Below are 22,604 nucleotides of genomic sequence, written 5' to 3'. Positions count from 1 at the left end.
CTAGAGCCCTTCATTTCTAGTCTCATCTCACTTCTGGTAGAGGTTTAAAGTTTAAGATAGTGCGGGTCGAGAAATGAACGAAGAAACGACGTAGGCTTTATATGGAAATAAACTATTTTATTTTAATATTATATTCTTTTAAGTTCTGACCAAAATATTTTTTTAAACGCGATTAACATTTAGTTTAGTCGCGTAATTATACATATTCTGTAGCCCCCCCCCCTTCAGTGGAAAACTATTTATTAGTTTTACCACCACGAGTAGTAAACCAATAATTTATTTACGCAACATTTCCATATATATATTTAAATCTGGGCTCGGGCCTTCCTTATTAATAGCTATTTAATTCTAACAATCAAAATATATAGTTTCCGATTATTAGTTAAATATAAAAATATAAAATTCAGATCTAGACTCGAACCAAACCGGGGATTCCGAGAGTCAAAAATATTATTAAAATACCGGCTCAATTTACCGTGGTAAAAGTTATGGTACGCTATAAAAAAAAGGTTCATTAGTAAATTAATTATAATTCACGGACGAGAAATCGATAATTACTAATCATTTACTGACGGTAAACTGTTTATTCGGAGCCTCCGAGATGAACTAGGCCCATGCGTGTCGCGTAGCGAGAATATTTTTTTTAACTAATTTAGTTCGCCGTGTTTTTACGCTTGGGGGCGCTTATATTACCGTAAAATAAACAAAGCTTAACCCCGTGACCCTGTCGACTGCTTAAGTATTTGGGCCAAGGTCGCGGATTGTAAGTATACGTTTTTATTACTCTTACTGAATTATTTTAATTGAAATAATTTATTTTGTTGTCATCAATACAATCTAACCGAAAGATTCAATAAAAAGTGAATAGCCCCAAAAACATTTACGTTAATTTTAGGATGAAACTTTTCTCTATCATAAAAATTTTATGACTGACCCCTAAAATATCAACGATAATTTAAGGAAGACCCCTGTCACAACGGTAATATAAGCGCCATCTCGTACACATATATGGTGAAAATATTTTCCTTAACAAACTGGATATTTCGATCCCCATATAAAATTTGACATGCATGGGCCTCGGAGGCTCCGGTTTATTATTCGCTTTATTTTAATAGGATCCCGTTTTATATTCCTCTTCAAGAGCAGTTTAATACGTGTCTAGGGTTTCTCTATTAATTAAATTGCAAACTACTCTTGAAACTAAATGATCGTTTGAAAGACAGTTCATTGACAAACTTCCAAAATAAGTCATAGAAACGAAAATGAATTTAAAAAAATTAAAACAAATTGAAAGGATGAATTAGATTTTGACTTAATTAAGGCACTGAGGTTTGGGAAGCCGTTCACTCCACTTGTCGCGTAAATGTAATAACAAAATAATTAAAAACTAAATAATAACAATATCAATATCAATAAAAAAATTAAAACTTATTTAAAATGGACGGTGATTTAAGGGTTGCAATTTTCATTCGCGAAAATGATTGTGAGATTCGTGATTTTGATGAATTTTAAATTCATCAATTTATATATATATATATATAAAAAAAAGAATAATTATGAGATTTCGGCGGGCCAAGTTTAGATACGTCATAAGTCCGATGAAATTTTGGCATTGTCATGGTTTCTTGGCGCGCCATTTAAATTAATCGACCATAAGCTCGAAATGTACTAAGCCTTTGCGTTCCATCGTGTTGTGCCGAATATTTTTGGCCCAAGCTTTGCATTCGACGCTGACGACGACCCCCGCTTTGGGGTTTAAGAAATGGACGAAAATGAAGGGGGATAAATACCCCTCCAAGTTGGTGAAGGGGAAATAGTACTTGGGGATATAGTTGCCAGGGTAATACGATAATGGTCCAATGTGCTCTTTATCCGCGTCTGTCTGCAATGTTTCGAAAAACAGTTGGATCGCTAAGCCTTGTATAGAGACAATGACGCCAGTTTTGCCTACTATAGTAGACTCGTCTACCCTTGGGCCAAAGCAGTCATCTCTCAAACTCGAAAGACAAGGAATTATAGAGGTGACACCGAGAATTCTTATCTCCTCCCCCCCCCCCGCCTGAAAGGATGAGACTTCACTTTTCCGGGGAGGGAGGGGAGGGGGAGTTGGTAACTACCGACGCGTGAACCATGGATAAAGAATGCGCGTGAGGAAATTTGTTTTCACGCGACAGGATCGGCAACTCCCTATCTCGAACGACAGCTTATTCTGTATATACTCTGTTACCGCTTCGGTTGTCAGCACGCGCAAAGCTAGCTCTCTATGTAACCTAGCTTTGCGCGTGTTGACAAGAGGCTAAAAAACTTCAGGTTATTTTAAATCATGAAGATCCTCAAGTTTTTTGTTTCTTGACAGCAGGCGCAAAATTACGTTACATAGAGATCTAGCTTTGCACGTGCTGACAACCGAAGCAGTAACAGAGTATATACAGAATAAGCTGTCGTTCGAGATAGGGAGTTGCCTATCCTATAGCGTGAAAAATATTTCCGCACGCGCATTCTTTATCCATGCGTGAACGCTATAAGCTCCAGTCTCTAGCCAACAGTAGCATCGTCGTCCGCGACGCGATAAGAATTCTACGCGTCGCCTGTATGATTTCTTTAAACCGTCTGTATTATCTCTGAAACAACCATAAAGGAATAGGCTTACCTCTCCGTCACACGTGATGTAAACGTTTCTGGGGTCGTAATAATCTTTGACGTCGTTCGGGGCGTCCTCTGGAATGTCGTATCTACTTTCGTAGGGTTCGGGTTCCCATCCGTAAATCTAGAATTATCATGGTCGCGATAATTGAATGAATGGCGTGAAGAGAATGGATACTAAACAAAAACGAGAGACATACCCTATTGAGTTTTATTAGAACGCAAGGATGGCCCACGTCGTAACCAAATTCTCGGGCTTTGGAACAATTATTGTCTATCCTTTCTATGGGAAAAGAGCAGACCCTTTTCTCCGGAAGATTGGTCTGCCAATTGCAATTTTGAACGTATTCCCCCGGTTTGTCATTGGCGTAATAAGCTGCGGCGTGTATAAGGGAGTTAGGCTTAACCCGTGATAACTTTAAAGGCCGACTTCCAGCAACGAAAAGGAACTTCTAGCGAACTGAAAACAAACCGTGCTAATCGAGACTAACAATAAAGTAGCGACCGTGCACCGATTTTCGAAGCCCCGCTGGGGGGGGGCAAAAGATGGAAGAAGGGTTCTCGCTAACTGAAAACCGTGCAATGTGGCTCTAGCGAACTGAAGATACGCAATAGAGAATTTCCTTCAGGGGAAAGCAAAAATTCGAGAGGAAATTCTCTATTGTGTATCTTCAGTTAGCTAGAACCCTTCTTCCGTCTTTTACCCCCTAGCCGGGCTTCGAAAATCGGTGCACGGTAATAGTCTCGATTAGCTCGGTTTTCAGTTCGCTAGAAGTTCCTTTTCGCTGCTGGAAGTGGGCCTTTAAGTACTAGTTATTAGGCCCGAGTATGGCTCACGTCTAAGAAATTCTTGAATATCTTCAACGTATTTATACCAGTTTCCCTCTTGACCGTGAGTAAACCATATTAAACTACTGTAGACTTCGTCTCTGGGCATGGGTCGAAACCCTAAACCTACAATTTATATAGGATTGTGGCGCGGTAAAATTAGAGCGGGTACAAGGGGGAGGAGCCTCTTTTCAACCCGTCATATTTACCCGGATTTGTTCCTATTTTACTGTAGTCTTGTTGATAGTGTGGTTCGAAATAATCCAAGGTTTCTAAAAATATCACCATTAAAACTGAGAAGAAAACCGCCAGACAAGTGTAAAATCCCAAATAGAATGACACCAGTTTAACTGTAAGGAAACCACCATGGAAAATGATTAGTCCTTGTTAACATTTAAACCAAATATTATTTGAAGGATTACGTCATCAAATTATCCTCAACTTTAAGGGTGGTGCGGCTGTTTAAGTCGGCGCGTACTTACAGAGTTTACTTCTATAACTTATGATAACGGATAAGCAACCGGAAGTGACTAATTGATAATCTTATCTAACGAAAAGATATCGTTTAATCGCAAATTTGATTTGGAATTTTTGCCTCATCATTTTCGCGCCTTTAATTTTAGAGCGAACGCAAAGGGTTAACGCTTCTAAATATTTCCGTTGGTGTTTTGATAGGATCAAAGGGACAAAGACCCTCCTATTAAAGTCAGTGTCAAATTTTATTTTTAAATAATTTATTATCGTAGGCCTTAGAAATTCCATCGCGAGGCCCCTTGTTTTTGAAAATAAAAAGCGCGCGCTCCAATGAAACGGCTCGTACGCGCCGACGCCCATTGAGAGTTAACTTCTTCTATAGTCGTACCCTACACGTTATTGACGGCGTCTCTGTCTCTGATGCATTGTAGCCTACCCTACCCTTAGGGAGCTAGGTACCCTTTTAGGGTGAAATTAGACACAAAGACCCGTGGTCGAGAAGGCTATTTATAGACTGAATGGACCCCTAGGGTACTTACTTATTCTCCATTTGGTCCAAGGGGGATCGGCACCGCGATAAGTTGGTAAATTTTCCGAATCTGTTTGCGATCTTAAGGCTTCCCTCTGTTTGGCTTGCTGCATTTTGGAAGCGGCGCGCCAAACTCTCTGCGTTGGCTGCCTCGTGTCCGGTCGCCGACACCCAGACGAAATATTCTACTAGCAATTTTTACCTCACTGTTTTAGCCACCGTTACGTTGGAATACCTGTCTTTTAGGCGCACCTGTATTTCTAGGGACTTTTAATAAAGTTTCGATTTTTGGTTTTGGGATGGAGACGGGGCAACGCGCTAATTATCAACATATTGTTGTTAGGAAAGCTGTCCAAGATGATTTTGACGCCATCTTTAAGCTTTCTAAGGTTAATTGGCTTTTGTTAATTACGGGTTTTCACTTCACCAAACGATGGTTAATTTTTTAATTGGGGTTTTCAGAATTTGTGCCAGTTTGTTAAATTGGAATATGATGAAAAGGTTTTGAAAGAAAGTTTGTGAATATTTTTACGGCTTTGTTTACGTTTCCTTGAAAATGTCCCAACACAGGCGGGTTATTTTCAAGGTTGATAGTCCGTTTGAAATTAAATTAAATGTTTAATTATTATATTACGCGTCTAGAACTGATGGATGCCTTGCAAAGTACCAATTCAGTGGCCAATTACTTAGTGGCCGAAGAAATGGTCGATTCCAAAAGTTGGTGAAACCTTAAAGAGAGAGTGAAACGCCTTGCAATCGGACTCGGGGGTTGTTGGCGTTTCCCAATCTCTTTAGTTCACTTTAGATTTTAACGTATCTCTTGTTATAATCAGAAATAGTCGGTTACTGCATGTATTATTTCATTTATTGCTCGTGGAGTGGAAAAGGGGCGTTTTTGGAAGAACTAGTTGTTGATTCAAATTACAGAGGGAAAGGCGTGGGAAGCGCGCTCTTGGAAACGTCTTTCCGAGTAATTAAAATTAACCTAGAATTAATTAAGGCCTTTCATTTCCAAAATGTGTTTCTTCCCGTAGAATGTGGAAACGGAAGGAGCTAATAGAATGGAGTTTGTCTGTTCCGATTGGAATCAAGATGCCATTAAGTTTTACAGCAAATATGGCGCGGTTAATTTAACCACCACTACTTCCGCGAACGTATTTTGTATTGATCGTGCAAATTTCAAAAGAAAATGATATTATTTTGAAAATAAATAAATGTCTACTTGGCAGTACACGTTATCTTCCTATACGACTAATACAGTCAAGCCAAAGAGCTGCCGCTTCTCTCACGGGGAAATTCTTTTATTGCGTTTAAAATAGTGCGGGAACCATTAACCAATCACGCGCCAAGTTAGTTTGCGCACTCTCCGAAGGATCAGGGACGGGTCACGTGACACTACTAAAATCAAAAATGGCTGCGAAAGCCTCCTCGCCACTTGTTGCCAGTAATTTAATTATACTTATTAAACTAAATTCTTAACAATTTTAATTAAATTGTTTTAAATTTTAGCCAGAGGATCGGATGGCATTCAGTTACATTGTGGACCGCCTAGTTACGGAGAATTTAAAGAGTGGACGAAGTAAGTTAATAAGTTTACGATTTTGACCAAGGCTTAGGAGAGATACCATGCTGGATTTTTGTGTTGTTTTTCGGTTTTAATACATTTTGAGGTATTAATCGTAATTAAATTTAACAGAGAAACGAGTAAACAATGCAGGGCGATGCTATTTAATAAAGAAGGAACGATATTTGTCTGGTGTAATGGCCATTTGTAAGTATTATAGGACCATTACTCTCCCAAATACACTACTTTTTTTTCCGGAAATCCGGAATAGTTGTTTAATTAATTTCTTTGTCAGTATAAACGCGGTGACAGTACCTCAGTGTCGAAATATATTTCAAGTTGAAAGGCCCAGGGTTGGAATGATTCATTTATCTCCCAAAGCTACTATTCTTTCAGCTTGGGAACCTTATATAAGTAAGTTTGGGGGAATCTCGGGCCTCCGATTGACTTTTATCCAGGCTGATGGTTATGGTAATATTGTAGCCAAGAAAGACAACACAAACACACCCAATATGCATTTATGGCATATGAAAACTGGCAAGCTTTTAGCTTCATTTTATCAAAAACGGAATACAAATTGGGAAATGCTTTGGAGTGATGATGAGGAAATTAGCGGCAGAATGGTCAATAATGAAGTTCATTTTTTTCAAAAAAATCATTTAGGTCTGAGTCTGATTGAGAAATAGTGTTTTTTATTTAGTTTAGTGTTATTAATACGCTGGTTTTAATTCATTCATTAATTAGACAGAATTGTTACAAAAATCCATCAACTTAAAGTGGCAAGTTTTAGTATTTCTTCCGGAGCGTCTCCTTATCACGTTGCTTGTTATACACCAGGTTCTAAAGTAATATGAAATTAAATTGAAGTGAACTCTTTAGACAGGGTTCATACAAACCTGGAAAACCGGGAAATATCAGGGAAAATTGTTTTTTGCGTCAAAAGTCAGGGAAATATCAGGGAAAATTGATTTTTGCTTCAAACGTCAGGGAAAAATCAGGGAAATTTCAAATAAATAGTAAATGTCAGGGAAATTTCAAATAAATAGTAAATGTCAGGGAAATTTCAAATAAATAGTAAATGTCAGGGAAATTTCAAATAAATAGTAAATGTCAGGGAAAAATCAGGGGAATTTCAAATAAATAGTAAATGTCAGGGAAAAATCAGGGAAATTTCAAATAAATAGTAAATGTCAGGGAAAAATCAGGGAAATTTCAAATAAATAGTAAATGTCAGGGAAATTGATTTTTGTGTCAAACGTCAGGGAGAAATCAGGGAAATTTCAAATAAATAGTTAATGTCAGGGAAAAATCAGGGGAATTTCATATAAATAGTAAATGTCAGGGAAAAATCAGGGAAATTTCAAATAAATAGTAAATGTCAGGGAAAAATCAGGGAAATTTCATATAAATAGTAAATGTCAGGGAAAAATCAGGGAAATTTCAAATAAATAGTAAATGTCAGGGAAATTTCAAATAAATAGTAAATGTCAGGGAAATTTCAAATAAGTAGTAAATGTCAGGGAAAAATCAGGGAAATTTCAAATAAATAGTAAATGTCAGGGAAATTGATTTTTGTGTCAAACGTCAGGGAGAAATCAGGGAAATTTCAAATAAATAGTTAATGTCAGGGAAAAATCAGGGGAATTTCAAATAAATAGTAAATGTCAGGGAAAAATCAGGGAAATTTCAAATAAATAGTAAATGTCAGGGAAAAATCAGGGAAATTTCAAATAAATAGTAAATGTCAGGGAAATTGATTTTTGTGTCAAACGTCAGGGAGAAATCAGGGAAATTTCAAATAAATAGTTAATGTCAGGGAAAAATCAGGGGAATTTCATATAAATAGTAAATGTCAGGGAAAAATCAGGGAAATTTCAAATAAATAGTAAATGTCAGGGAAAAATCAGGGAAATTTCATATAAATAGTAAATGTCAGGGAAAAATCAGGGAAATTTCAAATAAATAGTAAATGTCAGGGAAATTTCAAATAAATAGTAAATGTCAGGGAAATTTCAAATAAGTAGTAAATGTCAGGGAAAAATCAGGGAAATTTCAAATAAATAGTAAATGTCAGGGAAATTGATTTTTGTGTCAAACGTCAGGGAGAAATCAGGGAAATTTCAAATAAATAGTTAATGTCAGGGAAAAATCAGGGGAATTTCAAATAAATAGTAAATGTCAGGGAAAAATCAGGGAAATTTCAAATAAATAGTAAATGTCAGGGAAAAATCAGGGAAATTTCATATAAATAGTAAATGTCAGGGAAAAATCAGGGAAATTTCAAATAAATAGTAAATGTCAGGGAAATTTCAAATAAATAGTAAATGTCAGGGAAATTTCAAATAAGTAGTAAATGTCAGGGAAAAATCAGGGAAATTTCAAATAAATAGTAAATGTCAGGGAAATTGATTTTTGTGTCAAACGTCAGGGAGAAATCAGGGAAATTTCAAATAAATAGTTAATGTCAGGGAAAAATCAGGGGAATTTCAAATAAATAGTTAATGTCAGGGAAATCAGGGAAATTTCAAATAAATAGTAAATGTCAGGGAAATTGATTTTTGTGTCAAACGTCAGGGAGAAATCAGGGAAATTTCAAATAAATAGTAAATGTCAGGGAAAAATCAGGGAAATTTCATATAAATAGTAAATGTCAGGGAAAAATCAGGGAAATTTCAAATAAATAGTAAATGTCAGGGAAAAATCAGGGAAATTTCAAATAAATAGTAAATGTCAGGGAAAAATCAGGGAAATTTCATATAAATAGTAAATGTCAGGGAAAAATCAGGGAAATTTCAAATAAATAGTAAATGTCAGGGAAAAATCAGGGAAATTTCATATAAATAGTAAATGTCAGGGAAAAATCAGGGAAATTTCATATAAATAGTAAATGTCAGGGAAAAATCAGGGAAATTTCATATAAATAGTAAATGTCAGAGAAAAATCAGGGGAATTTCAAATAAATAGTAAATGTCAGGGAAATTTCAAATAAATAGTAAATGTCAGGGAAATTTCAAATAAGTAGTAAATGTCAGGGAAAAACCAGGGAAATTTCAAATAAATAGTAAATGTCAGGGAAATTGATTTTTGTGTCAAACGTCAGGGAGAAATCAGGGAAATTTCAAATAAATAGTTAATGTCAGGGAAAAATCAGGGGAATTTCAAATAAATAGTTAATGTCAGGGAAATCAGGGAAATTTCAAATAAATAGTAAATGTCAGGGAAATTGATTTTTGTGTCAAACGTCAGGGAGAAATCAGGGAAATTTCAAATAAATAGTAAATGTCAGGGAAAAATCAGGGAAATTTCATATAAATAGTAAATGTCAGGGAAAAATCAGGGAAATTTCAAATAAATAGTAAATGTCAGGGAAAAATCAGGGAAATTTCAAATAAATAGTAAATGTCAGGGAAAAATCAGGGAAATTTCATATAAATAGTAAATGTCAGGGAAAAATCAGGGAAATTTCAAATAAATAGTAAATGTCAGGGAAAAATCAGGGAAATTTCATATAAATAGTAAATGTCAGGGAAAAATCAGGGAAATTTCATATAAATAGTAAATGTCAGGGAAAAATCAGGGAAATTTCATATAAATAGTAAATGTCAGGGAAAAATCAGGGAAATTTCAAATAAATAGTAAATGTCAGGGAAATTTCAAATAAATAGTAAATGTCAGGGAAATTTCAAATAAATAGTAAATGTCAGGGAAATTGATTTTTGTGTCAAACGTCAGGGAGAAATCAGGGAAATTTCAAATAAATAGTTAATGTCAGGGAAAAATCAGGGGAATTTCAAATAAATAGTTAATGTCAGGGAAAAATCAGGGAAATTTCAAATAAATAGTAAATTTCAGGGAAATCAGGGAAATTTCAAATAAATAGTAAATGTCAGGGAAATTTCAAATAAATAGTAAATGTCAGGGAAATAGATTTTTGTGTCAAACGTCAGGGAGAAATCAGGGAAATTTCAAATAAATAGTAAACGTCAGGGAAAAATCAGGGAAATTTCAAATAAATAGTAAATGTCAGGGAAAAATCAGGGAAATTTCAAATAAATAGTAAATGTCAGGGAAAAATCAGGGAAATTTCAAATAAATAGTAAATGTCAGGGGAATTTACGAGGATAGTGTACTTTTCGCCCAATCCAGTTTATTTTCGATCGAGGTAGCCCTCTCAAGGCCATGTTTATAGTGTTATTAGCATCCTCTATAAAATTAGGGGCTCTTACACCTGGAAATATCAGGGGAAAACCTATGAAAAAAAAATTGGAAATATTAGGGAAATTGATTTTCCAGATTTTGTATGAACCCTGAGTTAGAGTTGGTCTATACCAAACTTGGCTCACATTTTAGGGTCAACCCTCATTTGTAAGGCTCTATAAGTATCCCAACTTTGAAGGCAACACTTCAACCGTAGCCAACAAGAGTTTTTTCAAAGCTGATAAAGTAGTTTATATTTGGAATAAAATTGGTTTGTTTGTTTTAATTTATTAATATTATTTATATTATTTATAGAGGTGTGCGGTTAACCGTTTCAATCGAATAATTCGATCGAATACCGAACCGAATATTTCGATTTGATATTCGATAAGCCCATTTTCACTATTCGATTCTGTAGATATTAGGTATAGATAAGATAAGCTCTGAGATAAAGAATTAGACAGGAGAATAGAATAGGATAGAATGGAACTGAACTGAAACGAACTAGAGCGAACCATAATCAGAGCAGACAGAATATTAGTTAGATCACTTCTTAGTTAACGATTGTAGAAGTCAGTTCACTTTCCCCTCCGCGCTTACCGTTTAGTTCTGTGATAATACAAATGTTTTTAACTAGATTATATTTATTAATAAAGTTGTTATATTGTTTAAACATATTTCCGGCCTCCGTACGAAATTATTTACAACATGGTAGCAGAGCGTGGTTCTGTAGTGACCGAGGCTTAGGAACTCGGTAGTTAGGACTTGGCCCTGAAATCGACAACGTGTTAGTGACGTGGCATTAAGAACATGGCGGACGGTGGGAGCGCGATTGTTGGTGGACAATTACCGATTTTGGACGCGGATAATTACGCGGATTGGAAGTACAAAATGGAATGGATATTACGAGATCGGGGGCTGTGGCAGATAGTGAGCACAGATGTACCAGCCCCGGCGGCAACGGCAACGCAAGAAGAAAAGGATAAACATGAATCGAAGAAGGAGAAGGCGATGTCTCTACTTGCATTGAGTCTCTCAGTTAAGACAAGGAGTTTCATTAAAGGCTTGACGACACCTTATGAAGTATGGAACAAGTTACATACAGCGCTACAGCCGGTTAATATGGCGCGTATCGGAGCCTTAAGAAGGGTGTTCTATACAACGGACTACGAACCGCCTGAGACGATGACGGATTTTATTACACGAGTATATGGCATAAAGGACCAGTTAGAAGAGGCCGGAGAAACCCTTTTGGATAAGGATGTAGCGTATCAGTTGATAGCGTCGTTGCCGGATTCATATGACTCGTTGGTACAACAGATTTATCGTTTTTCTGTCAATGATTTCATTCCCTCGAAAATCGAAGATTTACTGCAAGCAGAATATACGCGACAAATGGAAAAACAGAAGATGAAAGAACCGCAAGCTGATGTGTTTGTGGCGCAGATGAAACGTCAAGATCATAGAGGAAAAACACACCAGTTGCCTAACCGAGACCAACGAAAGAAGTTTCGAGGAGATTGTTACAATTGCGGAAAACCCGGTCACAAGGCATATGAATGTCACAAAACAAGACGAGAAACAGGGAGAAGAGAGAGAGGAGATAAACGGGCATTTATAGCAGTAGCCCATTGCTCCACAACCCGGACGTCGATAACATGGGTCATTGATACGGCAGCCACACATCATTTTTGCAACCGACGGGACTGGTTCCTAAATTATAAAGAAGCAACAGCCGAAGCAGTATGCGGCGAAGGGATCACAAGAATAAAAGGGACCGGAGATATCCGAATTCAAATAAACGGAAAGCGAGGTGATACTTTTCTGTTACGGGACGTTGTCTATACGCCAGGTATGCGAAGAAATTTGATATCAGGACGTCTCATCGACCAAGCGGGTTATAAAGGAGTTATATGTAATTCAACTTACACCACCTATGACGAACACGGTCAAGTTGCTTTTCGCGCGCCTTTATCTGAGGATCATTTCTATACCCTGGCGGATGCAGAAGTAATAACAGATCAGCCTTATGAACAAGTAGAAGAACCGACATCACCTCGAGAACAAGAAAATCCCTCGCCGGTCAGGTGGAGACGACGAGTTACGTTTCGGAAATCAGGGAAAACGAAAGGACAACCAGATATTTTCTACGACGATAACAAAGGAAATACGGTTCGGTCAAAACCAGAACTAGAAGCACACTTACAAAGAGAAGGACTACCTGATGATATCGCGTTATTCGACTTCAGCAAAAAGAATTTAGAAGTAACCGCATTACTATCAGGAATCACAGACGACGACATATCGGAAGTTTACGAAGCCCATTGCGTCGAGGTCATAGTACCAAAGAACTATCGAGAAGCCATAGCATCGCCTCAGACCCAAGAATGGCAAGCCGCCATGCAGGAAGAAGTGAATACAATAAAGGAACGAGAAGTCACGGAAGTCATAGAGAAACCACGAAACAGAAAAGTAATCGGGTGTCGATGGGTGTACACACTAAAACGTGACCCAGCCGGAAAGATTCTACGATACAAGGCGAGATTGGTGGCACAGGGGTTCAGCCAGACTGAGGGCCTAGATTACGATAACACGTTTTCACCGGTGGTACAATTCCCGTTAATACGTTTCTTCATTGCAATTTTTGTAGTCCATTTGGGGTGGCTACATAATCATTTCGACGTGAAAAACGCATATTTATATGGCTCACTAGATCATGAGATCTATATGAAGATGATACCTGGTTTTGAAGAAGGAGACGTGGAAACACACTGTCTGAGGTTACGGAAAGCCCTATATGGGTTACAACAAAGTGGTCGTAGTTGGTTCCTGGCGCTGGATAAAACATTTCAAAACCTGGGTCTTACGAAGCTAACTGGGACGAATTGCGTGTATTACTTGCCATATCGGGCAGTAATCCTGGTATATGTAGATGATCTATTGGTACTAGGCCGAACAAAGGATGACTTGCAAGAAATACAGAACAGATTATCTGAAGTATACGACATCAATAACCTCGGCCCTATCCAAAGATTCCTTGGAGTAGAGTTCGAGACCACGGATAACCGAACGATGAAAATACATCAGCAAGCATACATAAAACAACTGGGGCGCAAGTACGGGATCGTCTGCGAAGAACCAGTGAGTCTGCCGATACACTCAAGTGCTATTTTGACGAAGAATGATAGCCCTACAGACGAAGAAGACATTGAGGCCATGTCCAAATACCCTTATAAGTCCTTGATTGGTTCACTATTATTTTTGGCTCAACGGACCAGACCAGACATAATGTTTTCCGTAGTAGCGCTCGCCCAGTACAGCAGTAACCCTGGATTTAAACATTGGAGACTCTTAGGACAACTTTTACGATATGTACTATCCACATCACATCGTGGACTGGTCTACAGAAAGGGAGAGGAATTGGTACTTAAAATTTACACGGACAGTGATTGGGCGTCAGACCGAGACACTAGGCGATCAATGAGTGGATATGTCACTTTTGTGGGAGCATCGGCTGTAACATGGAGATCATTGAAACAGAAGTCAGTGTCCCTCTCTACGATGGAAGCCGAGTATGTGGCCATCGCCGAAGCCGTCAAAGAACTATTATGGCTACAACCGATCATAAAAGAACTGGAATCGTTCCAAGTAAAGATGGCGACTCCAACTATATTCAGCGACAGCCAATCTGCCATATGTTTCGCCACAGACAACATTGAGAATCAACGCTCGAAACACATAGACATACGTTATCATTTCATTAGGGAAAAATTAGAAGCGAGGTGTTTTAATATGAAATACGTTCCATCAAAATTGAATGTCGCGGATATTTTTACCAAGTTATTGAATTGTTATAATTTCACGAATTGTTGTAATATGCTCAAACTAACATAATGTTGTATAACAGAGTAGTTGATCTCAGAGAGGGGGAGTGTAGATATTAGGTATAGATAAGATAAGCTCTGAGATAAAGAATTAGACAGGAGAATAGAATAGGATAGAATGGAACTGAACTGAAACGAACTAGAGCGAACCATAATCAGAGCAGACAGAATATTAGTTAGATCACTTCTTAGTTAACGATTGTAGAAGTCAGTTCACTTTCCCCTCCGCGCTTACCGTTTAGTTCTGTGATAATACAAATGTTTTTAACTAGATTATATTTATTAATAAAGTTGTTATATTGTTTAAACATATTTCCGGCCTCCGTACGAAATTATTTACAACAGATTCGAATATCGAATACCGAACTGACTATTCGGTTAAAGTTCGACTACCATAAATTTAGGTCCTTGGCACTAGAGAGACCCACCTTATTTTGAAAAATATCATCCCTATTTTATTTGTCTCCCATCAAAAACTACCAGCAAGTGCCCATAGGAAAATTTTAAGAAAAACTTGACCACCAATGAGGAGAGGTATTTTGAAATTTAGGAGCTTCTAAATGTTCTTCTCCTTGCTTTGTATTGACTATTGGCGAATATTAGGGTTACTACCCGATTAACCGCGAATAGTTGGCCTAGTATTCGCGAATATTAGGGTTAAATATTCGCGAACACTAGGCTTAACTATTCGCGATTAATCGGGAAGGAAAAAAATTACCAAGGCCCAACTATTCGGTATTCGATTTGGAATAAACTATTCGATTCGGTATTTGATAAGGAAACTTTTTTGGTATTCGATAACCGGTTCGATATCCAAAAAGTGGTATTCGCACCGCACACCCCTATATTATTTATATTATTTATTTGTAAATTAAAGCTATTTTTTAGGGAATGGTTTGTTATTGATGGTCAGCTGCGATATTGATAAATCTGGAGCTTCTTATTACGGGGAACAAACCCTGCATTATATCGGAACAAATGGTGATACTGCCATTGTTAAATTACGTAAGATACAAATATTTTTCAAGTTTTATTTTATTAAGTTTTAATTATAATAGTTTAATTGATTTATACAGCTAAAGATGGTCCAATTTATTCCGTTGAATGGAGCCCAAAATGTGACCAGTTTTGCGCCGTTTATGGCTGTAAATTAATTATAATTGAGTTTTCAATAATTACAGGGTTCATACAAACCTGGAAAACAGTTAGGGAAAACCTGGAAAAATCAGGGAAATAAATAGATGACAAAAACCTCAGGGGAAATTTATAATTTTTAGTAAAATTCAGGGAAATCAGGGAAATTTGAGTCAAACAGGGGCCGAGTAATTAAGCAAAATGTTCGTAAACATACCCCCCTCCATAGGATTAACATTACACTAAACTTTGGAGGCTCGTAACTCTGGTTCTATTAGAGATAGAAGGATGTCCTTTGAGTATGTTATAGTCCAATTTGTCCCCCATCCAACCATACTAAAAACTTAGTGCTATGACAAACAGGGGCCGAGTAATTAAGCAAAACGTAAACAAACAACCCCCTCCATAGGAATAGCATTACACTATACTTTGGAGGCTCATAACTCTGGTTCTACTAGAGATACGGGGATGCCCTTTGAGTATGTAATAGTACTATTTGTCCCCCCCTCCTCCTTCATTAACATTTGCTCCATAGGATACTCCATATACAGGAAAAACCTGGAAAACTCAGGGAAATATATGGGGAAAAAACTTAATGGAAATCTCAGGGAAATATATGGGGAAAAAACTTAATGGAAATCTCAGGGAAATTTGTTTTCCAAAAGTTGTATGAACCCTGAATTAATTCCAAACTAATTTCAAATTCGCTTCTTTTGATTTAGTTATGCCAGCAAAAGCAACCTTATTCAATACAAAATGCGAATCAATCTTTGATTTTGGAACTGGTCCAAGAAATGAAATTTATTATAATCCAAGAGGAACTCATATCCTTTTTAATTAATTATAATTAATAATTATTAGGGTCAGTGTGCCTAACTTTGGACAGCTGCAACTTTAGACACTTTTATTATAAAAATCATATTTAATTACTGGATGCATCAAATTGATAATGAAATAGCTTATTTTAAAGCTTAGAATGTGAGGAATTTAGAAAAAAATACTTCAAAGTCGTAGAATAACATCCGACTACGTTACGAGCCAAATTATCCCACTCCCCAAACTCGTCCATTTAAATTACGGCCAAATTTGACGGGGGTTCACCCCTTTGGTCCCGGGAAATAAGGTTTGACGAAAATTAGAGAAATCATACCTGAACAAACTAGAAACCATTCGAAAGAGCAACTTTTTGGCTTCATAATCCGTATTTTAAACATTGTCTTACGCGGGAAATTCGACGAAATATTCAGCTTTAAAAACACCTGGGCAAATTTCTAACTTTGGACACTTTCATGCTGGCCGATTTCTCCGTTTGTTAACAATGGGCCTAGTAGATGTAGGACTGGGCTTAAAAAGAAACGTTTTATTCCCCCCTATAGGCCTAAAAGGAATGAAGTATAGGTAGGCCTAAATAGGCCTAGGCCCTATATACCTAAAAGCCTACATAAGTAGCCCCATATTTAATAAAGTTTGTTTTAAAGAAATTTCTGATTTTTTATATATTTTAGGCATACGTCTAGGTCGGCCTAAGCCTATATTTTTACTTTTGAAATTGTGATTCGCCTAATGCGTCCCCAAGTCACCCTTTTTTCGCAGTCCAAAGTTAGGAAGGGGGCGTCCAAAGTTACATAGAAGTGTCCAAAGTTGAGCACGAATTCGGCCTTTGGGGAACTCTACTTTGTGAAAAATGTATTCCATTTAAAAAGTTGAAAACTTGTGAGAATGTGTCTTAAGAATGCTTCTCTCCATTGCTTTTTTAATTTTGAGTCTAACATATAAGCAACGGAAGTTATTCAAGGTTATGCAAAAAGTGTCCACAGTTATGCATACTGACCCTAATTATAATTAGAAATTTTAGCATAAATGATCCTTAACATTTTAAGTTTTCACTCTTGGTTTTGGCCGGTTTTGGAAACCTTCAAGGCAATGTTGAAGTTTGGGATGTGAAAACGTTTAAACAAGCTGGACAGATGAAGGCCTCTAATACAACTTCCTTATCTTGGGCTCCTGATGGTGAACATATTTTAACAGCAACAACGGCTCCCAGATTAAGGGTTGGAAATGGGTAATTAATTAATTAAAATTCTTTATTAATCAATTTTAGCAGGGCTGTGCGGGTCCAGATTTTTGGGTGTCGGGTAAATTTCGGGTAATAGAAAATTGTACCCGCGGGTATCGGGTCCAATTTTCAATTACCCGTCGGGTCTTCAGGTCCTTCAAAATCCCCAAAATTAGCTTTCGGGTCCAATTCAGGTCTGCTTTTCCTTACAGTCCAATTTAAAGCTAGGTTTCAAAGCTGAGTCATTATCCCCCATAGTGTAATTCATTAAACAATATTAATTAATAACTTAATACTAATTAAATTATTTAATTATGAAAGGCAGAAGTATTGAAACACGCGCGGTAACGTCATGAACTGGACCCGTCAGACTCAGCGGGTATTGGCAAGGCTTAAAATTGGGACTCGGGTACCCGTTCAGGTCCTAAAAACTGTGTTTCGGGTATCAGGTCGGGTACCCGAGATTTCCGGGTACCCGCACACCCCTGTTTATTAATCAATTTTAGGCTTTAGTTATACAGGGTGTTTCTGGAAAGTCTGGCACAAATTAACAGGCATGTTCCTTGGGTCAAAAGGAGTCCGAAAGGTCCTATGACGTTTTGGGGTAAAGCGCTCCGTTGCGACGTTATGGGCTCTCAAAAGTAGGCCGAAAAACAAGGAGATTTTGCAGAATTATAGCACTAGTATTGTGGTTTTGACCCAATTGTTTTCGATTATTGAGCATAAGGCAATGACCGAAATAAGTTCAAACCTAGTGGAAGACCGTGAACGTGTTAAACGGCCAAAAGCCGTTAATCCCTTTGTTTTTATTAATTATTGTAATTAAAGGTAAGGAAAGTAGCTCAGATATCGGTTACTTGTTTGTTCAGATGTACTGGTAACTGACCAGTCTCTCATTCTTTATTTAAATTAGACACATTACTTTTACAATAATTCGAATGAACCCCTTAAGTTTTACAATAATTTGAATGAACCCTTAAATTTTACAATAAATCGAATCGAACCCATTAATTTTACAATAATTCGAATCGAACCCATTAATTTTACAATAATTCGAATCGAACCCATTACATTTATAATAATTCGAATTGAACCCATTACATTTACAATAATTCGAATTGAACCCATTACATTTACAATAATTCGAATTGAACCCATTACATTTACAATAATTCGAATTTCCCCCCTGCTGTGTTGGTCTAAACATTAGGATAGTTTTCAACGTCAGAAGTTGTAGGTTTTTTACAGACGGCTTAAATGTGTACCTTAACGTGCTTCATGGCGTACGCGCGCAAGTTTGCTTAAACGTTGATGGTGCCCATTTTGAACAATTTTTGTAGAACAATGTAATTGGGTTTCATTCGAATTATTGTAAATGTAATGGGGTTCATTCGAATTATTGTAAATGTAATGGGGTTCATTCGAATTATTGTAAAAGTAATGGGGTTCATTCGAATTATTGTAAATGTAATGGGGTTCATTCGAATTATTGTAAATGTAATGGGGTTCATTCGAATTATTGTAAATGTAATGGGGTTCATTCGAATTATTGTAAATGTAATGGGGTTCATTCGAATTATTGTAAATGTAATTGGGTTCATTCGAATTATTGTAAATGTAATGGGGTTCATTCGAATTATTGTAAACGTAATGGGGTTCATTCGAATTATTGTAAATGTAATTGGGTTCATTCGAATTATTGTAAATGTAATGGGGTTCATTCGAATTATTGTAAACGTAATGGGGTTCATTCGAATTATTGTAAACGCAATGGGTTCAATTCGAATTATTGTAAACGCAATGGGTTCAATTCGAATTATTGTAAAATTAATGGGTTCAATTCGAATTATTGTAAAATTAATGGGTTCGATTCGATTTATTGTAAAATTAATGGGTTCGATTCGATTTATTGTAAAATTTAAGGGTTCATTCAAATTATTGTAAAACTTGAGGGGTTCATTCGAATTATTGTAAAGGTTATGTGTCTAATTCAAATAAAGAATAAAAGACTGGTCAGTTACCAGTACATCTGAACAAACAAGTAACCGATATCTGAGCTACTTTCCTTACCTTTAATTACAATCATTAATAAAAACAAAGGGATTAACGCTTTTGGCCGTTTAACACGTTCACGGTCTTCCACTAGGTTTGAACTTATTTCCATCATTGCCTTATGCTCAATAATCGAAAACAATTGGGTCAAAACCACAATACTAGTGCTATAATTCTGCAAAATCTCCTTGTTTTTCGGTCTACTTTGAGAGCCCATAACGTCGCAACGGAGCGCTTTACCCCAAAACGTCATTGGACCTTTCGGACTCCTTTTGACCCAAGGAACATGCCTGTTAAATTGTGCCAGACTTTCCAGAAACACCCTGTATTTATTTACGAGTTAAATGATTTACATTATAATTAATAAGCTTTAATTGAATTGAATTTTAGTTACAGGACGTGGCATTACACTGGAAGTTTATTAATGGAAAAAGAATGGCCTGAAAACCAGGAACTCCTGGAAGTTATTTGGCAACCAATGGACATTGAACAGTTTCCGGAGAAAGCCATTAGATATCAACCCATTGATGGGATTAAAGCTTCCCAACCAACTCGTCAGTATTTATTACAGGGTTCATATAAACCTGGAGAACAGGGAAAACCTGGAAAAATCAGGGAAATAAATAGTTGACAAAAACTTCAGGGAAAACTCAAGGAAATTTCGAATTTTTAGTAAAATTCACGGAAATCAGGGAAATTTGCGTCAAACAGGGGCCGAGTAATTGAGAAAAATGTTCATAAACACTCCCTCCATAGGATTAACATTACACTAAACTTTGGAGGCTCATAACTCTGGTTGTACTAGAGATACGGGGATGTCCTTTGAGTATGTTATAGTCCTATTTGTCCCCCATCCAACCATACTAGAAACTTAGGGCTACGACAAACAGGGGCTGAGTAATTAAGCAAAATGTTCAAAAACAACCCGGCCCTCCATAGGATTAACATTACACTATACTTTGGAGGCTCGTAACTCTGGTTATATTAGTGATACGGGGATGCCCTTTGAGTATGATATAGTCCAATTTCCCCCCCCCCCTCTTTTGATAACATTTGATCCATAGGATACTCCATATACAGGGAAAACCTGGAAAATTCAGGGAAGTATATGGGGAAAAACCTCGTGGAAATCTCAGGGAAATTTTTTTGTTTTCCAAAAGTTGTATGAACCCTGTATTAGTACCAATGTACTTTGCTAGTGGGACGGTTAACCTTTGATTTAAGATTAATTAAATAATAAATATTGACTTAAGTTTAATTTAATTTAATTTAATCATCTATTAACTCTGTTTTTGGTCCACATTTTGCAGCTTCAATTCAAGTTTATAGACCACCAGGAGCTCGAGGTCAGCCCTCCAAATTTCAAATTAGAGAAGAATACGAGAAACCATCCAATCAGAAAGTCCCTGAAGGGCAAGAAGGTAAAAGGTCATCCCTATGGCATTGGCTGGAAATGGTGACCCCAGGTGATGACATCTTTAAAAATGTTTTAATTGCAGCCGCTAAAGCTTCCAAGAATAAAAAGAAGAAAGAGGCGAAAAAAGCCAAAAAAGAGCAAGAAAAATTGAGTGAGGGGGCCAAGGAAGCGGCAACTACAGTTGCAGCACCCAATGCCACCATTAATATGCAAGTGACATTATCGGGGGATGTAGAAAAGGATAAGAAAATTAGGAGCATTTTAAAGGTAGGTGGTGGGACCCCCTCTATTAAAGAGAGGGTGAAGTGGAAAATCATGTGATTTTTTTTATCGATTCTTCTACTAATTACAAGACCAGTCTGCATAGTGTAACATTCAGGAAATACCAACTCCGAATGATTTTAAAATTCAAATTAGGTTCAGATTTTGAGGATAATTTTAAACAAGGACTGCATGCCGACCAATCGCGTAACGCCCTGCCTTTTTGTCAACAAAATTCTCATGGCACGCTCCATGTCTCGCGCCATGATTGTCACATCGCGCGCAAATTTTTTCAAATCTCGTGATAAATTTCATTTGACATGGAGCGTGCCACGAGAATTTTGTTAACAGGAAGGCAGGGCGTTACGCGATTGGTCGGCAGTCCCTGTTTAAAATTATCCTTAAAATCTGAACTTAATTTGAATTTTAAAATCATTCGGAGTTGGTATTTCCTGAATGTTTCACTATGCAGGCTGGTCTTATAATTAGTAGAAGAATCGATAAAAAATCACTTGATTTTCTACTTCACCCTTCCTTTAAACAACTCTGACGCATTTAATTTATTATAGAAATTAGATCAAATTGCCAAAATTAAAGAGCAGCAGAAAGATGGCAAACAATTGGAAATTAATCAGGTTTGTTAATAAGAAAAAAAGGCTTAGGAATAACTAATAAGAAATTAATTAAATCCAATTTTTAGCTTGATAAAATTAATAAAGAAACTGAACTTGTTGAGGAACTGCAACAATTGCAGATCTGATAATTTTTGCTAATAAAGAATGTTTAAAAAACCGAAAGTGAAAAATATTATTTCGTATTTAGGCCTATTTATTATATATTTGAATTTTCGCGCCCAAAAAGGAACAGCTGTTTGGGAAAATATCGAGGGGGCCGTCATTACTCATGAGAGCCTACGAGATTTGAAATCTTTCTCGATTTTGATGATTTCAAAGATTTAAGAATGATTTGGCTGATTTGCTGATTTGGAGCCGATTTGAATGACTTGGGAGTGATTTTCACGATTTTGCGATGATTTTGATTCAATTTATGTGATTTGAACGATTTGTACGATTTGAATGACTGGTGACTTAACGAGGATTTGAATGATTTGATGCGATTTTCATGATTTGGCAGTGATTTGAATGATTTGGTGCGATTTGCATGATTTGGCAGTGATTTGAATGATTTGGTGCGATTTGAATGATTTGGCAGTGATTTGAATGATTTGATGCGATTTGCATGATTTGGCAGTGATTTGAATGATTTGGTGCGATTTGCATGATTTGGCAGTGATTTGAATGATTTGGTGCGATTTGCATGATTTGGCAGTGATTTGAATGATTTGGTGCGATTTGAATGATTTGGCAGTGATTTGAATGATTTGGTGCGATTTGAATGATTTGTCGAGGATTTCAATGATTTGATGCGACTTGAATGATTTGGTAGTGATTCAAATGATTTGCTAGTGATTCGAATGATTTGGTAGTGATTCGAATGATTTGGTAGTGATTTGGTGTTGATTTCATAGTGATTTTAATGATTTGATGATTTCTTGATTTGACTGC

At 36.7% G+C, this 22,604-nt stretch overlaps 3 protein-coding genes across 5 annotated transcripts; 2 read left to right on the top strand and 1 right to left on the bottom strand.

Moving 5' to 3' along the window:
- Positions 1-96: 96 nt before the first annotated feature.
- On the bottom strand, positions 97-4,661 carry LOC149658723 (sodium/potassium-transporting ATPase subunit beta-like). The gene is made up of 6 exons (XM_089844359.1): positions 4,485-4,661; positions 3,681-3,821; positions 3,481-3,597; positions 2,844-3,019; positions 2,651-2,767; positions 97-1,882 (listed from the first exon to the last, which is right to left on the bottom strand). The coding sequence occupies exons 1-6, from the start codon at positions 4,585-4,587 to the stop codon at positions 1,643-1,645; spliced, it is 894 nt and encodes a 297-aa protein (XP_089700485.1). The 5' UTR covers positions 4,588-4,661; the 3' UTR covers positions 97-1,642.
- Positions 3,414-5,838, top strand: LOC149658722 (thialysine N-epsilon-acetyltransferase-like). Of its 3 annotated transcripts, XM_089844366.1 has the most exons (7): positions 4,074-4,176; positions 4,739-4,863; positions 4,937-4,988; positions 5,117-5,191; positions 5,308-5,444; positions 5,509-5,635; positions 5,704-5,838. In XM_089844366.1, exons 2-7 carry the CDS (start codon positions 4,774-4,776, stop codon positions 5,727-5,729), a joined length of 507 nt encoding a protein of 168 aa, XP_089700492.1. In that variant the 5' UTR covers positions 4,074-4,176; positions 4,739-4,773; the 3' UTR covers positions 5,730-5,838. The 3 variants fall into 3 exon arrangements, with proteins under 3 accessions (XP_089700491.1, XP_089700492.1, XP_089700490.1); XM_089844365.1 differs by lacking the exons at positions 4,074-4,176; positions 5,704-5,838 and adding an exon at positions 3,414-3,535 and having other exon boundaries at positions 5,509-5,702; XM_089844364.1 differs by lacking the exon at positions 5,704-5,838 and having other exon boundaries at positions 5,509-5,702.
- On the top strand, positions 5,778-21,836 carry eIF2A (eukaryotic translation initiation factor 2A). Its single transcript, XM_089844358.1, has 16 exons — positions 5,778-5,918; positions 5,984-6,053; positions 6,171-6,245; positions 6,334-6,452; positions 6,522-6,701; positions 6,783-6,883; positions 10,389-10,506; positions 15,008-15,124; positions 15,196-15,264; positions 15,976-16,077; positions 17,141-17,315; positions 19,752-19,915; positions 20,672-20,782; positions 20,861-21,045; positions 21,609-21,674; positions 21,740-21,836. Exons 1-16 carry the CDS (start codon positions 5,885-5,887, stop codon positions 21,797-21,799), a joined length of 1,746 nt encoding a protein of 581 aa, XP_089700484.1. The 5' UTR covers positions 5,778-5,884; the 3' UTR covers positions 21,800-21,836.
- The last annotated feature ends 768 nt before the right edge of the window (positions 21,837-22,604 follow it).

The sequence above is a fragment of the Phalangium opilio genome, unplaced genomic scaffold (assembly GCF_054372755.1).
Source record: "Phalangium opilio isolate 3A_F unplaced genomic scaffold, DU_Popi_V2 ptg000075l_1, whole genome shotgun sequence".
In the NCBI taxonomy this organism is placed as follows: domain Eukaryota; kingdom Metazoa; phylum Arthropoda; class Arachnida; order Opiliones; family Phalangiidae; genus Phalangium; species Phalangium opilio.
Note: the sequence above shows the minus strand (reverse complement) of the source record. Positions and strands in the feature narration are given on the sequence as shown.

What these genes read in the sequence shown, in the direction of transcription:
- LOC149658723 (XM_089844359.1), bottom strand. Translation starts at nt 4,587, where the DNA reads ATGCAGCAAGCCAAACAGAGGGAAGCCTTAAGATCGCAAACAGATTCG. An exon ending in TATTCAAGAATTTCTTAGAC is followed by an intron (nt 3,020 to 3,480) that starts GTGAGCCATACT and finishes TACACGCCGCAG; the next exon opens with CTTATTACGCCAATGACAAA. An exon ending in TTCTAATAAAACTCAATAGG is followed by an intron (nt 2,768 to 2,843) that starts GTATGTCTCTCG and finishes TGATAATTCTAG; the next exon opens with ATTTACGGATGGGAACCCGA.
- LOC149658722 (XM_089844365.1), top strand. Translation starts at nt 4,774, where the DNA reads ATGGAGACGGGGCAACGCGCTAATTATCAACATATTGTTGTTAGGAAA. An exon ending in TGAAAAGGTTTTGAAAGAAA is followed by an intron (nt 4,989 to 5,116) that starts GTTTGTGAATAT and finishes TTACGCGTCTAG; the next exon opens with AACTGATGGATGCCTTGCAA. An exon ending in AGAAATGGTCGATTCCAAAA is followed by an intron (nt 5,192 to 5,307) that starts GTTGGTGAAACC and finishes TGTTATAATCAG; the next exon opens with AAATAGTCGGTTACTGCATG.
- eIF2A (XM_089844358.1), top strand. Translation starts at nt 5,885, where the DNA reads ATGGCTGCGAAAGCCTCCTCGCCACTTGTTGCCA. An exon ending in GAATTTAAAGAGTGGACGAA is followed by an intron (nt 6,054 to 6,170) that starts GTAAGTTAATAA and finishes TAAATTTAACAG; the next exon opens with AGAAACGAGTAAACAATGCA. An exon ending in GTTTTGCGCCGTTTATGGCT is followed by an intron (nt 15,265 to 15,975) that starts GTAAATTAATTA and finishes CTTTTGATTTAG; the next exon opens with TTATGCCAGCAAAAGCAACC.